The sequence below is a fragment of the Coregonus lavaretus genome (assembly GCF_964263955.1).
Source record: "Coregonus lavaretus genome assembly, chromosome: 28".
NCBI classification, from domain to species: Eukaryota; Metazoa; Chordata; class Actinopteri; order Salmoniformes; family Salmonidae; genus Coregonus; species Coregonus lavaretus.
The window spans coordinates 31,797,491-31,815,466 of record NC_140015.1 but is presented as its reverse complement, the minus strand read 5'-3'; the positions used below and the strand labels follow the sequence as shown (position 1 = coordinate 31,815,466).

General features: G+C 44.2%; 2 protein-coding genes across 2 annotated transcripts; one reads left to right on the top strand and one right to left on the bottom strand.

Moving 5' to 3' along the window:
* Positions 1-129: 129 nt before the first annotated feature.
* Positions 130-638, top strand: LOC311104500 (guanine nucleotide-binding protein G(I)/G(S)/G(O) subunit gamma-12-like; the record flags this gene model as incomplete). The annotated part of the gene is made up of 2 exons (XM_084146354.1): positions 130-222; positions 513-638. 2 exons carry the CDS (start codon positions 130-132, stop codon positions 636-638), a joined length of 219 nt encoding a protein of 72 aa, XP_084002480.1.
* Positions 639-912: 274 nt separating this feature from the next.
* LOC311104498 (F-box/WD repeat-containing protein 9-like) lies at positions 913-13,597 on the bottom strand. Its single transcript, XM_084146352.1, has 8 exons — positions 12,969-13,597; positions 12,589-12,722; positions 12,206-12,353; positions 8,989-10,087; positions 8,561-8,709; positions 3,418-3,621; positions 2,128-2,193; positions 913-1,944 (listed from the first exon to the last, which is right to left on the bottom strand). Exons 2-8 carry the CDS (start codon positions 12,708-12,710, stop codon positions 1,876-1,878), a joined length of 1,857 nt encoding a protein of 618 aa, XP_084002478.1. The 5' UTR covers positions 12,711-12,722; positions 12,969-13,597; the 3' UTR covers positions 913-1,875.
* Positions 13,598-17,976: the final 4,379 nt, after the last annotated feature.

Here is a 17,976-nt window from a genome sequence, read left to right as displayed (position 1 = left end):
TTTTCAACTCTTTCAACAATTGCATTCATTTATTTTCTCTCTCTCACGTTGGAGTGGAAGGAAGGGGAGTTTCAGCTTGCTGTCTGGAACTAAAAGTGGGAGTGTGTGGGTGTCTCTCTGGAGGAGGGAATGTCAGGGAAGGTGTGCAGCAGTAACAGTGTGGTGCAGGCACGGCGGACTGTGGAACAACTACGAGTGGAGGCAAGCATGGAGAGGATCAAGGTGAGAGTACACTACAGTAGCCTGTGTGTGTAATGAATTGGTTAGAAGTATAATTTCTAATTAATTTGGAGAATGACAATAATTTGGTTGATCTATATTTCTTTCATTTGATGAATCAAAAATAAGACAAATTGTGGGCGCAATGGAGAGCAGTCTGATACAGAGCGGAAAAAGGGAAATCTTGTCTTAGGACACATCAGTAACTCTGTGTATATTGGGCATCACCTTTCTTCTGAATATACAATAACCTCAGCTTTAAGTCATGGCTGTTCCTTACTTCTTCCTCCCAGATCTCCACAGCAGCTGCCCAGCTGGTGCAGTACTGTCAGGAGCACAGTCGCTGTGACCCCCTCCTCACCGGCATCTCTGCCTCCTCCAACCCCTTCAAAGACAAGAAGACCTGTGTCCTGCTGTAGAAAGGCTGCCTCAGGACACTGCTCTGGTGCTGCATTCAACAGTGCTTCATCATCAACAACAGTGAAACGTTTTGAAGCCAGGCTACTTCAACATGTCCTACTTCATCATGTCAGACATTAATGTGTTAGCTAAAGCAAAAACAGACTGGTTGGTACAGTAATGGTCATACTGTCATTTCAACAAATGGCTTGCAGTCCAGAGTGTCTCAATAACAAAGGAAAGCAAACGGTTTATCTTCTTCTTGATATTACAGAACGACAGGGTACACTTGTAAACAATTAATTGATTGAGTGTAAACATTTTATTCATAACAAAAGAAATCACGCATAGCATATTCACAAAAGCATATTTACAAAATCTGAATCATTTGGGTATTTTTATGCAGTCAGAGGGCTCTCTTGCAGCAGGTGAAGAGGGGTCGCAGATAAGGAGTTAACAACAATCAATCTCCATGCCAACGAGAGCAGCATAGACACTGTAGCCTCAGACTGTATCAGTGTATGTAACAACAATAACTTGTAAGAAATAATGAGTGAACAATGCAGTACTATTGGGTTTTGGACTCTAACAAGCCACTGGAGCGAGGTTGATGCTGGGACGCTACAGATTCAAATCAAAGTTTATTCGTCACGTGTGCAGGATACAGCGGGTGTAACTGTACAGTGACATGCTTACTTATCAGCTTTCCTCAACAGTGCAGAATCAAATCTAAAAATAAAAAGAGCATTCCGTAACATGGTAAGAGTTGGTAAAGTAGTTACCCTAAGAGAGAACGACAACGAGGAAGAACTCCAAACAGTGGAATTGACAAACAAGTGGTGTGGTACTGAGTATAAGCACGCCAATAGACATCATTTATGACAGTTCGACCATGCTCATAAATTAATATACAAAATACATTACAATCAGTGTGTCAGGGACGGCTTGACTGATTCTTTCCATTGTGTTTCTGCATCTATTTCAATTGTCACAGAGAAAAATACAATTATTTTCTAGAGCTTTTTTGTGTGTTCTTTTCTTTGAAAAAATGCATGGGAATCACACAGACACAAAATATGTTTGTTTTGTATATAGTTTTTGGGGTAAAGCTAAGAACACTGGTCCGTCACATCAACATTCTCACTGCATATGAGAAAGTTGATCATGTAAATGACAGAGCATTATACGTCAGTCATCTTGCATCACTTCAGGAACGTAAGTAGATTAGGGTGGGTGTGGTGGCCCTTGTGGCCCCACTCACCTCCTGGCCCTCCACACCTCCATTTCTCTTGAGGCGATAGCCAGCACTCCTGCCTCCACACTCAACTACAGAGAGAGAGAGAGAGAGAGAGAGAGAGAGAGGAACAGAGAGAGAGAGAGAGTAAAACACATTTTTCTTCAACCAGATCAAGGTAGGAGACTAAGGAGAGAGATTAAGAGGACACCTACAAGCCATCAGAATCTCTAAATAAAAAAAGTGATAATGTGAGAGAGAGGGGAGAGACTCACCCCATTGACGCCTGCTTGGTGGTGCAGTGTGCACAGCGTCCTTGGAGGGGCACAGGGGAGGTGCACCTGGAAAATGAATGGTTGATAAGATAGGAACAGGGAAGGAAGAAACATGGATTTTGTACATCCATGTCATCAACGCACACGGCCTTTGATAATGGTTTAATGTTGTTTGTAACTGATTTGATTTATTAGTATCCCCATTAGCCGACGCAAATGGGAGTGAAAATGATCATCCTCTTTGAGGACAATAAAGTAGAAATCTATCTAAAACCCCTAAACAGAATACCATTACAACAGAGCTGAAGAGATATTACTACATATGTTATAATAATTATTGTGATGCAAAGACAAATTCCCATCCCCGGATGGACAATAAAGACATTCTATTCTATTCAAGTAGTGGGCTCCAGGGTGTAAGCCTGGCTAATGCTGTTCTAAAATCTTAACAACTTGGACGTGCTCACATTTCCTTCAAATCTTTCATTCTGTCCATCCTCAACCCAAGGATGTGGGTTCTCACATTACACGATGATTCCCTAGCTGCCCTGCGTTTCTCGGTTGTCGTAGGAAAAAAAATGCTGACACGCAAACAGAAAGCTGCTTTATTAGTGTGCACATTATTATGTGCAGAAACATAAAAAAGACGGAGGCCCAGAGTATGTATTTCATATGAAATAATAATGATAATATGAAATTCTCTTTTTGGTTTCTATCATGGACGCAGATATAATATTGCTGGAATTTGTTTTGCAAGGCCCGGTGCCCCAGGTGGGTGGAGATTTCACTTAAGGACCAATGGAATGGTCTAAAATATCTAACTACACCCATCTGGGGCACCGGGCCATGTAAAACAAAATCTTCCATCACCTCGGTCCACACCGTGCATGTTGTTGTTGTTGCTTTCCTCTTTGTTTTGGTCTCACATGCTGAATGCTCATTGGCTATTGGCAGCAGACCTTGCCCAATCGCGTTGTAGCACTGCTCATACTACAAGATACACTACAAAAATGTCTGACATGTCAGAAAATTATCGGGACATCCGACAGGGGTCTGGAGAACAGAACAGCCATCATCGGTGAGTCCTTGACCCGCTCAAACAAACGGGTCCCGAAGTACTGACCCTAGTCCAAATTCATAGGATTTTACCCCGATCATGAAGTTTCAATCTGGGACGGCAAAAACGTGGCAAAAACGTGTAGTGTATGCCTGGCATAAACCAGACAGAACGCCATGTTCACCATTGTTTCACAGCATTCAGACTGGTTTAACTAGGCTAACATGACGTACCTTGATGGTGCGGTCAGCGGAGCAGGTGTAGAGGCTCCCAGGGGACCTGTGGATGCCGGTGACCAGCGAGGTGTGTCCCACGTCGAACTGGGAGAGGGGCTTGACAGAACCGGCCTGCATGGAGAAGGCATGGAGCATGCCACGGTTGTCCCCCGCCCACACCTCACTGCCACTGTAGCACATTGACAGCAGGTAGGAGCTCAGCTGGGGAAAGAGGAAACAAACCAGAATGAAGACACACATATTAACCTATTATAGCCTGGTCCTGGATCTGTTTGTGCAGACTTGCCAACTCCTGGTCATTGTCGAAACAAATAAGACAAAACAGCACATGCGGAAGGGGGAGAAAGTAAGGAACTTGTCTGTTGGCCCTGCATTAAAGACCAAAATTGGTTAAAGAAAATTGTGATAAATCAAAAAGTATACCAGTTTTATTTAAGGACCAAAAAATTGACAACTGTGCCATATAAACTCAGCAAAAAAAGAAACGTCCCTTTTTCAGGACCCTGTCTTTCAAAGATAATTCGTGAAAATCCAAATAACTTCACAGATCTTCATGGTAAAGGGTTTAAACACTGTTTCCCATGCTTGTTCAATGAACCATAAACAATTAATGAACATGCACCAGTGGAACGGTCGTTAAGACACTAACAGCTTTCAGATGGTAGGCAATTAAGGTCACAGTTATGAAAACTTAAGACACTAAAGAGGCCTTTCTACTGACTGAAAAACACCAAAAGAAATATGCCCAGGGTCCCTGCTCATCTGTGTGAACGTGCCTTAGGCATGCTGCAAGGTGGCATGAGGACTGCAGATGTGGCCAGGGCAATAAATTACAATGTCCGTACTGTGAGACGCCTAAGACAGCGCTACAGGGAGACAGGAGGGACAGCTGATCGTCCTCGCAGTGGCAGACCACGTGTAACAACACCTGCACAGGATCAGTACATCCGAACATCACACCTGCGGGACAGGTACAGGATTGCAACAACAACTGCCCGAGTTACACCAGGAACGCACAATCCCTCCATCAGTGCTCAGACTGTCCGCAATAGGCTGAGAGAGGCTGGACTGAGGGCTTGTAGGCCTGTTGTAAGGCAGGTCCTCACCAGACATCACCGGCAACAACATCGCCTATGGGCACAAACCCACCATCGCTGGACCAGACAGGACTGGCAAAAAGTGCCCTTAACTGAAGAGTCGCGGTTTTGTCTCACCAGGGGTGATGGTCGGATTCGCATTTATCGTCGAAGGAATGAGCGTTACACCGAGGCCTGTACTCTGGAGCGGGATCGATTTGGAGGTGGAGGGTCCGTCATGGTCTGGGGCGGTGTGTCACAGCATCATCGGACTGAGCTTGTTGCCATTGCAGGCAATCTCAACGCTGTGCGTTACAGGGAAGACATCCTCCTCCCTCATGTAGTACCCTTCCTGCAGGCTCATCCTGACATGACCCTCCAGCATGACAATGCCACCAGCCATACTGCTCGTTCTGTGTGTGATTTCCTGCAAGACAGGAATGTCAGTGTTCTGCCATGGCCAGCTTAGAGTCCGGATCTCAATCCCATTGAGCACGTCTGGGACCTGTTGGATCGGAGGGTGAGGGCTAGGGCCATTCCCACCAGAAATGTCCGGGAACTTGCAGGTGCCTTGGTGGAAGAGTGGGGTAACATCTCACAGCAAGAACTGGCAAATCTGGTGCAGTCCATGAGGAGGAGATGCACTGCAGTACTTAATGCAGCTGGTGGCCACACCAGATACTGACTGTTACTTTTTCACATGTCTGTGGAACTTGTTCAGTTTATGTCTCAGTTGTTGAATCTTGTTATGTTCATACAAATATTTACACATTTTAAGTTTGCTGAAAATAAACGCAATTGACAGTGAGAGGACGTTTCTTTTTTTGCTGAGTTTAGATTGCAAAATAGTTGGGAAGAGATTTTCAATGTACTGATTCCATGGCACATGGTTTATGAACTGATACGCAAAACGACGACGTATTCAAAACTTAGAATTGTTCTATTTAAATTATTATACAAAATTCTTGCAACCAATAGAATGTTATATATATGGGGGATACAACCATCCCAGCTCTGCAGATTTTGCTGCGAAGAGACAGAATCATTAGATCATTTGTTTTGGTACTTCCATATGTAGCTTGTTTTTGGTCGCAGGTCCAGGAATGGCTGAAGAATTGCAACAATTACCTGGAGCTAACTCTGCAAATAGCACTGCTGGGTGATTTGAAAAGTCATTGTCAATCGATCAATAATATAATACTTTTAGCAACAACAAAAAATATCTTCAATTTACTATCTATAGAAACTATGAGAATAGAAAGGTCAAAACTTTTGTGAAACATCACAGCACAGTTGAAAAATATATGGCAAATAGAAGAAAATAAATGGATGGTGTTAAGAGATAGATGGTGGGGGTTGAGTGGAGCTGAAGGGTGGGACTAAAAACAACACGACAGCTAATGTAAAATATGCTGTGTCCATAAAACGTATATAGGTTCAGAACTTTGATGCTGCCACCACCATGCTTCACCGTAGGGATGGTACCAGGTTTCCTCCAGACGTGACGCTTGGATTCAGAACAAAGAGTTCAATCTTGGTTTCATCAGACCAGAGAATCTTGTTTCTCATGGTCTGAGAGTCCTTTAGGCGCCTTTTGGCAAACTCCAAGTGGGCTCTCATATGTGCCTTTTACTGAGGAGTGGCTTCTGTCTGGCCACTCTACCATAAAGGCCTGATTGGTGGAGTGCTGCAGAGATGGTTGTTCTTCTGGAAGGTTCTCCCATCTCCACAGAGGAACTCTGGAGCTCTGTCAGAGTGACCATCGGGTTCTTGGTCACCACCCTGACCAAGGCCCTTCTCCCCCAATTGCTCAATTTGGCAGTGTGGCCTGCTCTATGAAGAGTCTAGGTGGTTCCAAACTTCTTCCATTTAAGAATGATGGAGGCAACTGTGTTCTTGGGGACCTTCAGTGCTGCAGAAATGTTTTGCTACCCTTCTGTGCCTCGACACAATCCGGTCTCAGAGCTCTACAGACAATTCCTTCGACCTCATGGCTTTGTTGTTGCTCTGACATGCACTGTCAACTGTGGGACCTTATATACAGTGAGGGAAATAAGTATTTGACCCCTCTGCAAAACATGAGTTAATACTTGGTGGCAAAAACCTTGTTGGCAATCACAGAGGTCAGACGTTTCTTGAAGTTGGCCATCAGGTTTGCACACATCTCAGGAGGGATTTTGTCCCCCTCCTCTTTGCAGATCTTATCCAAGTCTTTAAGGTTTCGAGGCTGACGTTTGGCAACTCGAACCTTCAGCTCCCTCCACAGATTTTCTATGGGATTAAGGTCTGGAGGACCTTAATGTGCTTCTTCTTGAGCCTCTCCTTTGTTGCCTTGGCCGTGTGTTTTGGATCATTGTCATGCTGGAATACCCATCCACGACCCATTTTCAATGCCCTGGCTGAGGAAAGGAGGTTCACACCCAAGATTTGACGGTACATGGCCCCGTCCATCGTCCCTTTGATGCGGTGAAGTTGTCCTGTCCCCTTAGCAGAAAAACACCCCCAAAGCATAATGTTTCCACCTCCATGTTTGACGGTGGGGATGGTGTTCTTGGGGTCATAGGCAGCATTCCTCCTCCTCCAAACACGGCGAGTTGAGTTGATGCCAAAGAGCTCGATTTTGGTCTCATCTGACCACAACACTTTCACCCAGTTCTCCTCTGAATCATTCAGATGTTCATTGGCAAACTTCAGACGGGCCTATATATGTGCTTTCTTGAGCAGGGGGCCTTGCGGGCGCTGCAGGATTTCAGTCCTTCACGGCATAGTGTGTTACCAATTGTTTTCTTGGTGACTATGGTCCCAGCTGCCTTGAGATCATTGACAAGATCCTCCCGTGTAGTTCTGGGCTGATTCCTCACCGTTCTCATGATCATTGCAACTCCACGAGGTGAGATCTTGCATGGAGCCCCAGGCCGAGGGAGATTGACAGTTCTTTTGTGTTTCTTCCATTTGCGAATAATCGCACCAACTGTTGTCACCTTCTCACCAAGCTGCTTGACGATGGTCTTGTAGCCCATTCCAGCCTTGTGTAGGTCTACAATCTTGTCCCTGACATCCTTGGAGAGCTCTTTGGTCTTGGTCATGGTGGAGAGTTTGGAATCTGATTGATTGATTGCTTCTGTGGACAGGTGTCTTTTATACAGGTAACAAACTGAGATTAGGAGCACTCCCTTTAAGAGTGTGCTCCTAATCTCAGCTCGTTACCTGTATAAAAGACACCTGGGAGCCAGAAATCTTTCTGATTGAGAGGGGGTCAAATACTTATTTCCCTCATTAAAATGCAAATCAATGTATACAATTTTTGACATGCGTTTTTCTGGATTTTTTTGTTGTTATTCTGTCTCTCACTGTTCAAATAAACCTACCATTAAAATTATAGACTGATCATTTCTTTGTCAGTGGGCAAACGTACAAAATCAGCAGGGGATCAAATACTTTTTTCCCTCACTGTAGACTGGTGTGTGCCTTTCCAAATCATGTCCAATCAATAGAATTTACCACAGGTGGACTCCAATCAAGTTGTAGAAACATCTCAAGGACGATCAATGGAAACAGGATGCACCTGAGCTCAATTTCGAGTCTCATAGCAAAGGGGCTGAATACTTATGTAAATAAGGTATTTCTGTTTTCTATTTGTAATACATTTGCAAAAATTGATAAAAACCTGTTTTCACTTTGTCATTATGGGGTATTGTGTGTAGATTGATGAGGGGGGGAAAAAAGTATCCATTGTAGAATAAGGCTGTAACGTAACAAAATGTGGAAAAAGGGAAAGGGTCTGAATACTTTCCGAATGCACTAATATACATACATATATATATATATATATATATATATATAAATAAATAACAGTATTCCTTTTTTATATCTGTGTCTACACACACCTGTGATGATCTGAAGTACCCAAAAATACTTTGAAAGTTTCCAGTAATATACCCTCCCTTTGCAACCCTAAGTGTGGGGAGTACATGAACAGTAAATTGTAATTCTTATACTATTATTATACAGTCTGTGTGTGTGTGTGTGTGTGTTCGCGTGCATGTGTATATGTGTGTTTATACCTGTAGTTTCTGCAGGGTTTTCCCTGCTCTTCGGTCGTAGATGACCACAGTGCGGTCTTTACTCCCAGATAGGATGTACTGCTCGTCTGCTACCAGGCACAGCACCTCGTTTTTATGGAGACGAAGGCTCTTCACCAGGGGCTCCGCCACTGCAGCACAGACAGATCATGACATCTGACAATTGATAGTTTCTGGATTTGCTCTAATCAACTGATATATTCTGAATGGGCAGTCCATTTGGCCAACCAAAGGATAACGCATAGAAATAGAATTACTAGAACGGGAAAAGGCCCTTAGTCCAATTACCCCTCAGTAAGTCTATTTCTATACGATAACCATTAGTATTGTTTATGTTCACTTTTATCGACTGATATAATCCTAATTGAGTAGAACAGAGACTACAAGTACCCTTCTTATGAGTCACTCACCTCTGGTGTCGTAGACGCTGACCTTCTTGTCATAGGTGCCGGCCAGCAGCACGTCCGTCTGGGGGAGGGCCAGGCAGAGCACGGCAGCCCGGGCCCTGATTAGGCCCCTCTCAGCCCCTTGGGCCCCCAGGTCCCATAGCCTCACCGTGCTGTCGAAGGAGCCCGAGGCCAGCAGGGGTCCCCGGGCCGCCAGGCACCACACCCAGCCTTTGTGGGTGCTGAAGAGGCCCTGGCCCCCCAGTGTATGGAGCAGCCTGCCCGTGGAGCCCCCCTCCCGTAGGTCCCAAAGGTTCACGTTCCTATCCCGGGAGCCTGAGGCACACACCGCCCCCTCTCCCCCCATCAAGAGAACCGAGGTGACCTCAGCGATGTGCCCTGAGGGGAGGGAGAGGCGCTCCAGGGCTGGGGGAGGACTGGGAGGGCAGCTGGACCCGTTTCTCTCTCCCTCTCCTCCCAGTTTCGGGCCCGCTATGTAATCTTGACCGTCTCTATCCGCCAAAACTCCCACTCTCTCCTCCACCTCAATGGCCTCCAGGACCCCTTGTTCATCATCTCTCTCCTCCACCTCGATGGCCTCCAGGACCCCTTGTTCATCATCTCTCTCCTCCTCCATCATGGCCTCGGCTGCAGCCTCCTGCCTCTCCTCTCCCTCCCCAACTCCCATCGGTAGATCCCCTCCCCCATCTTGCTGCATCTCTCCCTCCTCCATCAACTCCTCCCCATCCCACGGTACCGCCATTACTCCCTCCACCCGAAAACCTATCTCCTCTACCTCTATCCCCTCATCCACTTGGGGCCTGCCCTCTTCCACCTCCTCCCACTCTCCAATCCCTTCCTCTGCCAGGGCCTCTCTATCCCTCTCCCTCTCCTGGGCCCTCTCCACCTCTCTCTCCCTCTCTGCCTGCTCGGCCTCCCTGGCGGCCCTCTCCCCCTGGCCCGTCCAGCAAGTGATCAGCTCCTCCATCTCCAGGCAGGCCGAGGGCCAGTCGAAGCCGTCCCGTGGCCCCACGGGGAAGGAGGCTCTGGGACCGGTTAGCCTGCATGCCCGCAACTGCCACGCCGTGCTGTCCTTACCCACATTTCCCAGGGCGTGACACACCTGTAGAGGGAGAGACATGGACCTGATTTACACTGTAGGGCTGGCCTGAACCGTACTAGGCTGACTTGGACATTTTATTTTCACAAGATCCTTTCCAGCATGTTTCCAGCAGCTATGATGGATGTGTAACCAGGTCAGGACAGCCCAGTACAGCTTAGATACATAAAGAACTCAACCGTTTCTTTTTCTAGAAGATTAAGCCTGTAGCTTTTTCCAAATGTCCCTAGCCTAGCATGGTTTCCAGTCTATTATGGCATTAGGTCCCCTGTAGCTCAGTCGGTAGAGCATGGCGCTTGCAACGCCAGGGTTGTGGGTTCGATTCCCACGGGGGGCCAGTATGAAAATGTATGCACTCACTAACTGTAAGTTGCTCTGGATAAGAGCGTCTGCTAAATGACTAAAATGTACAGTGGGGGAAAAAAGTATTTAGTCAGCCACCAATTGTGCAAGTTCTCCCACTTAAAAAGATGAGAGAGGCCTGTAATTTTCATCATAGGTACAAGTCAACTATGACAGACAAAATGAGAAAAAAAAATCCAGAAAATCACATTGTAGGATTTTTAATGAATTTATTTGCATATTATGGTGGAAAATAAGTATTTGGTCAATAACAAAAGTTTCTCAATACTTTGTTATATACCCTTTGTTGGCAATGACACAGGTCAAACGTTTTCTGTAAGTCTTCACAAGGTTTTCACACACTGTTGCTGGTATTTTGGCCCATTCCTCCATGCAGATCTCCTCTAGAGCAGTGATGTTTTGGGGCTGTCGCTGGGCAACACGGACTTTCAACTCCCTCCAAAGATTTTCTATGGGGTTGAGATCTGGAGACTGGCTAGGCCACTCCAGGACCTTGAAATGCTTCTTACGAAGCCACTCCTTCGTTGCCCGGGCGGTGTGTTTGGGATCATTGTCATGCTGAAAGACCCAGCCACGTTTCATCTTCAATGCCCTTGCTGATGGAAGGAGGTTTTCACTCAAAATCTCACGATACATGGCCCCATTCATTCTTTCCTTTACACGGATCAGTCGTCCTGGTCCCTTTGCAGAAAAACAGCCCCAAAGCATGATGTTTCCACCCCCATGCTTCACAGTAGGTATGGTGTTCTTTGGATGCAACTCAGCATTCTTTGTCCTCCAAACACGACAAGTTGAGTTTTTACCAAAAAGTTATATTTTGGTTTCATCTGACCATATGACATTCTCCCAATCCTCTTCTGGATCATCCAAATGCACTCTAGCAAACTTCAGACGGGCCTGGACATGTACTGGCTTAAGCAGGGGGACACATCTGGCACTGCAGGATTTGAGTCCCTGGCGGCGTAGTGTGTTACTGATGGTAGGCTTTGTTACTTTGGTCCCAGCTCTCTGCAGGTCATTCACTAGGTCCTCCCGTGTGGTTCTGGGATTTTTGCTCACCGTTCTTGTGATCATTTTGACCCCACGGGGTGAGATCTTGCGTGGAGCCCCAGATCGAGGGAGATTATCAGTGGTCTTGTATGTCTTCCATTTCCTAATAATTGCTCCCACAGTTGATTTCTTCAAACCAAGCTGCTTACCTATTGCAGATTCAGTCTTCCCAGCCTGGTGCAGGTCTACAATTTTGTTTCTGGTGTCCTTTGACAGCTCTTTGGTCTTGGCCATAGTGGAGTTTGGAGTGTGACTGTTTGAGGTTGTGGACAGGTGTCTTTTATACTGATAACAAGTTCAAACAGGTGCCATTAATACAGGTAACGAGTGGAGGACAGAGGAGCCTCTTAAAGAAGAAGTTACAGGTCTGTGAGAGCCAGAAATCTTGCTTGTTTGTAAGTGACCAAATACTTATTTTCCACCATAATTTGCAAATAAATTCATTAAAAATCCTACAATGTGATTTTCTGGAGAAAGAAAATCTCAATTTGTCTGTCATAGTTGACGTGTACCTATGATGAAAATTACAGGCCTCTCTCATCTTTTTAAGTGGGAGAACTTGCACAATTGGTGGCTGACTAAATACTTTTTTTCCCCACTGTAAATGTAAAAATGTTTTGCCAACTCTGTTGTCATTGGCATGCTGGACAAGCTAAAGCAGAAACAGATCGGTATCCAGGACAGGTATGACGCTGTCCACTGACACACCTGTGGCAGGACCGTGATGACACACTGTGCTGGGAGGTGCGAGGCGATGCGAGCCACCATCTCCCACGGCAACGACAGCAAGCCGCTTCCTTCAGCAGACGGGGAAGGGCTCGGTTCAGCAGAGGGGAGCCGAGAGCCTGAGGGCAGCCTGTGAGAAAGAACAGTGTGGGATGGGACTGTTATACCCTTCTTACCCATCTGTGCCAACCCAAACGTTATAGGCTCTGGCATGTTCTTGTCACACTGTCCTTTCCAGCAGAGTTCCAGCTACTATCGTGGGCGCATCATAAGCAAGCCAGCAGTGCTTATTAGCGCACACCTAAGAATAATGGAACTTTTCTGAAAGCAGGAAGACTGTTGTGAGGGTCATCAGAGGTACCAACCTTAGCTGTCCAGGCCTGGAGGCTTCATTGGAGGGTTGATTCAGTGGTGCAGATTCAGCTTCTTTCTCCCCTCTCCTGGCCCCTGCCTCATCTTGCCCCACAGTGACCCGAGGCTCGGACATCCACTCCACTTACTGCAGGAGTGCATCATACATTTTAGTTTCATTTCAGATTCTCAGCTAAGGCAGTCAGTCATTGATGACTAGCACAATCAAATTGTCAATAGGGTCATGATTGTGCATTCATTGCTAACAAATGGAATAACTACAGTAATAAACATCCTAAAAACTATACACCATAATGGGAACGGAACTTTATAATTGCCCTTTAACAGATACAAGGAACAAGTGTAACATGCTAGTTAGATATGATACACTTACCCACAAGTCCTTCTGTCACTTATGGTGAGGTCTGACAGTTCATTTGACAGCAGTAGCCTTTATCAGTCCACGTATGACATTTTTTTTTACTGTATGCTGAATATTTTCAATATGAGCCCGGTGCAAGACGAAAAAGCCTAACAGCTAGCCAGCGACGGTTGCTACCGGGCGTTGGCTACCGGGCGTTGGCTGGTACTATCAGTGTCAAGCAAGCTAACTTGCAAGATAGCCTTTGTTTGCCAATCAAGCGAGTAATCCTGGAACTGAACACATGTAAAAGTTGACAACTGTGATAACCAGCTCCTCGACATTAAAAGAAAACAGTGACCGATTATTCTTTTTCAACTCGAGCTTTCAAAGAAATCGGATAGACATGACAGTTGCTAGCTACTGTACCGACAAGTTGCTCCTTCATTCAAATGAGGTTTCCACTAGCTAGATGTATCGTCAAAACAAAAACGAGCTTTTTGGTCTTAATTTAAGGTTATCAGTGTGGTTAAGGTTAGGTTTAAATCAGATTTTAATAAGATAAATTCTACAAATAGGCAGGGTTTATGACTTGCAGTGACGCGACGACCCTAACAAATGGGGTTTCTTTTCCGGCGCATTCCACATTTCGTCATTAACCTAAGATGTAAACAAACCAGCATCTGTTCATCTTTTGTATGGCTATTTGTTTGTACTGTAGCAGTTTGTTGGCTTTGTAAATTCTAGTGTTCATTTAACAAGAAAAACAGCATAGGATCAGTTTTGACAATGGTTTACAAATGTTGACATGTGTAGCTCAGTTGGTAGAGCGTGGCGTTTGAAACGCCAGGGTTGTGGGTTCGATTCCCTTGGTTTCTCAAATGACTGCCTCGCCTGGTTCACCAACTACTTCTCAGATAGAGTTCAATGTGTCAAATCGGAGGGCCTGTTGTCTGGACCTATGGCAGTCTATGGGGGTGCCACAGGGTTCAATTCTTGGGCCGACTCTTTTCTCTGTGTATATCAATGACGTCGCTCTTAATGACGTCGCTCTTGCTGCTGGTGACTCTCAGATCCACCTCTACGCAGACGACACTATTTTGTATACATCTGGCCCTTCATTGGACACTGTGTTAACAAACCTCCAAACGAGCTTCAATTCCATACAACACTCCTTCAGTAGCCTCCAACTGCTCTTAAACGCTAGTAAAACTAAATGCATGCTCTTCAACCAAACGCTGCTTGCACCCGCCCACCCGACTAGAATCACTACTCTCGACGGGTCTGACCTAGAGTATGTGTGGACAACTACAAATATCTAGCTAGGTGTCTGGTTAGACTGTAAACTCTCCTTCCAGACTCACATTAAGAATCTCCAATCCAAAGTTAAATCTAGAATCGGTTTCCTATTTCGCAACAAAGCCTCCTTCACTCATGCCCTCGTAAAACTGACTATCCTACCGATCCTTGACTTCGGCGATGTCATTTACAAAATAGCCTCCAACACTCTACTCAGCAAATTGGATGTAGTCTATCACAGTGCCATCCGTTTTGTCTCCAAAGCCCCATATAATACCCACCACTGTGACCTGTACGCTCTTGTTGGCTGGTCCTCACTACATATTCGTCGCCAAACCCACTGGCTCCAGGCCATCTATAAATCACTGCTAGGCAAATCCCCGCCTTATCTTAGCTCATTGGTCACCATAGCAACACCCACCCGTAGTCTGCGCTCCAGCGGGTATATCTCACTGGTCATCCCCAAAGCCAACACCTCCTTTGGCCGCAATTCCTTCCAGTTCTCTGCTGCCAATGACTGGAACAAATTGCAAAAATCTCTGAAGCTGGAGACACTTATCTCCCTCACTAACTTTAAGCATCAGTTGTCAGAGCACCTTACCGATCACTGCACCTGTACACAGCCCATCTGAAATTAGCCCGCCCAACTACCTCATCCCTATATTGTTATTTATTTTGCTCATTTGTACCCCAGTATCTCTATTTGCACATCATCTCTTGCACATCTATCATTCCAGTGTTAATACTAATTGTAATTATTTTGCACTATAGCCTATTTTATTGCCTTACCTCCATAACTTGCTAAATTTGCACACACTGTATATTATATGTATTTCTGTTGTATTTTTGACTTTGTTTTGTTTTACCCCATATGTAACTGTGTTGTTTTTATCGCACTGCTTTGCTTTATCTTGGCCAGGTCGCAGTTGTAAATGAGAACTTGTTCTCAACTGGTTTACCTGGTTAAATAAAGGTTAAATAAAAAAAAAATAAAAAAAATTCCCACGGGGGGCCAGTATGAAAATGTATGCACTCACTAACTGTAAGTCGCTCTGGATAAGAGCATCTGCTAAATGACTAAAATGTAAGAAAAAAATTACAATAAAGAATTGCATTAATACATTGAATGATAGGTCTGCACTTTAAGCGTGATCCATAGATTGTCAGGCAGAAGGTTGTAGAAAAAGATTAGTTCAGATCCTCTCATCTGATGGATACCATGGAAAAATTATACCAAATGTGACGGGGTGCAACATTAACTTGGCATTAAGTTGGTACATCTAAATAAAAACAGTTAACATCAGTTTATTCCCAGCTTGATAGAAAACCTTTTATTTCCCCATTCACAAAAGTAAACTAGAAAGTGATACATCAGTTAACATCCCACCTGCACCACAGTTGAGAAAAAGAAAAAAAACGGTACTACATAAAATTCATTCGTCAAGAATGATTTCAAGATTGAAACAACATTTATACAGGAGTTTTCACAATTCTTCCCTTCTTTCCCCAGGTATGCACCATGCTGTCTCCCACTCTCAGTACTACCACTTTACATTACATTTGACAAAATAAAAATGGTCCGCTATAAAACAACGAAAACAAAAACATTCTTTAAATAAAAAGAACTTTACAGGGAAAAAAACTTTTAAAGTCTAAAAAAAAAACTTTGTGCGCTTCCTCCGCACAAAAACAAAATATGTTAAAAAAAATTCTCAAGTCTTGAATGTTTTTTTTTTTTTTTTTTTAATGCCTCAACTTGTGGAAAATTGTTAAACTTGAGAATAAGAGTTGGTTTTGAGATCAATATTTTGCTACTACGATTTAAGAGGCGATTTAACCTCAACGTTTTTACCCAATTCTTCCTGATAGGACCAGTATCACATTGGTAGCATTGTACAAAGACTGTGGCAATTAGCCAGTAGATCTGTGCACACCTATCCTACTCTCAACCTTGATGGTGGACCGGACACCCATCCACCAACACTTGCATATCGGTTTACCCATTTAGGATATTATTAAAGTGTCACCCTCTAAGGGTGGAAGCGGTTAACAAAAGTGTGTAAAGATTCAAAACTGTCAAATCAACCACTTATGTACCAGTGGGTTGGTGTTAAAAATCCATGTTACATGGATAAATGCACATCTTACTTGAAATTGCATTTTCATAGGTAAGCCTGATGCTTAAGGCAGTGTTTTCTTCACATTTTGAATATCAATTTTCATTGTACGAGATAAAGATGGCCATAGTTTCATTATTGACTTGCTAAATCTCAGCAAAGCTTTGAAAGAGACCTGAGGTCCGACTGGCAATCACAAACTGAGATGGTAAAATATGAGAATACAAGTGTTGATGATACACAGGGTCTCTCCAACATCTCAGGTGTCAGCTACATGTCCATCACCTTGGGGGAGGGCCTGTGCAAAGTTAAGTCTATGCCGAACGCACGCTTACAGTAAAATACAGACAGACACACAATCAACAAGTCAGACGTGACAGAGACCTTCAGACACTGACAAAATACAAGACCATCACTCCCTCACGAATGTTAACGTATCCAATCTCAGGGGAAACAAAAAGAGAATTAGGATCTGTATAATAATACCCAGACATATCCTACACAGTATCAACGGGTTGTGGAAAACAGCAAATGGCGACAACAGCCACCAACTGGACTAGAGCCAGTTAACCCTGGTCTTCTCGTACTTCTTCTCAGCCTGACTAAAGATGGCCGCCCACTTTTATTATCACAGCATGCTTGGGCGAGTTGCAATTGATGTAGCTCTTAAAGACGTCCTCTTAGAACGGCATGTATCCGCCTTTAATGAGATAGTTGAATAAAACGTTTACGGAAAAGCATGCAACTCAAATTTGTTCGGGACCATGGACGAGATATGTATTATTAAGATAGCAGACTGACTAGTAAAGGTATTTTTCCATCTTTGCGGACTTATAGCAGTCTCCCCTACTACTCGCATCATTCTGCTCACGTAGAAAAGGCTGGGAAACATTCTGTTGGACTGTCTGGAAACACTGGTGGGATGTACACAGGATCCAAAATACTTGTCTGTCAGTCCTTCCCCTTTAAAAAGGGGCAATCTGATTGCTAAATGCATTTTTTTGACTGTCAAATGAATTATAGCCATTGATTCTTGAATATAACACATGCCTAATGATCTTAGCTCAACTGTTGTACCCCATCAGAACCCAAAATACAATTTTTTACTCCTTTGTTTGTAAATAAAATGTATACAAACACTATTGCCTCAAAACATGGTTAAAACAATCATCTTGATATCATGGACAGTCCAGTCCCTGCTTCCAGTCCTTACATTTCTCCAGCCACATCCCTCAGCTGTTAACCAAATCAGTGGCAGGTTTAGCTGTTTTGTATTATTCAAACTGCAGATTGACCCTTTAAATCTATGGTCCTCAATTTACCCTTTAAATCAATTCCATCCATCTGATTGGATGCCTTACTTATTAACCTAGCATATGAAAGGTGGCATTAGCCTTAACTTCTCATTTTGACCATTGCATATACAATATCTTCATTATATCGTGTCTTACTTCAACAAGCCATAAGTCCTAAAATCATTTGACAAAAAGAAATAGAGCCTATACCCTTAAGATTGGTATATTTACGGTCTATCATTTAAGTGAGATTCTACGTTCTTACAAATAAAAGTGCATAATATCAAATAGAACCAGCAACTGATGTATTATAAAGTTCTTACTGATGCC

What these genes read in the sequence shown, in the direction of transcription:
- LOC311104498 (XM_084146352.1), bottom strand. Translation starts at nt 12,710, where the DNA reads ATGTCCGAGCCTCGGGTCACTGTGGGGCAAGATGAGGCAGGGGCCAGG. An exon ending in TCCAGGCCTGGACAGCTAAG is followed by an intron (nt 12,354 to 12,588) that starts GTTGGTACCTCT and finishes TCTTTCTCACAG; the next exon opens with GCTGCCCTCAGGCTCTCGGC. An exon ending in TCATCACGGTCCTGCCACAG is followed by an intron (nt 10,088 to 12,205) that starts GTGTGTCAGTGG and finishes CTCCCTCTACAG; the next exon opens with GTGTGTCACGCCCTGGGAAA.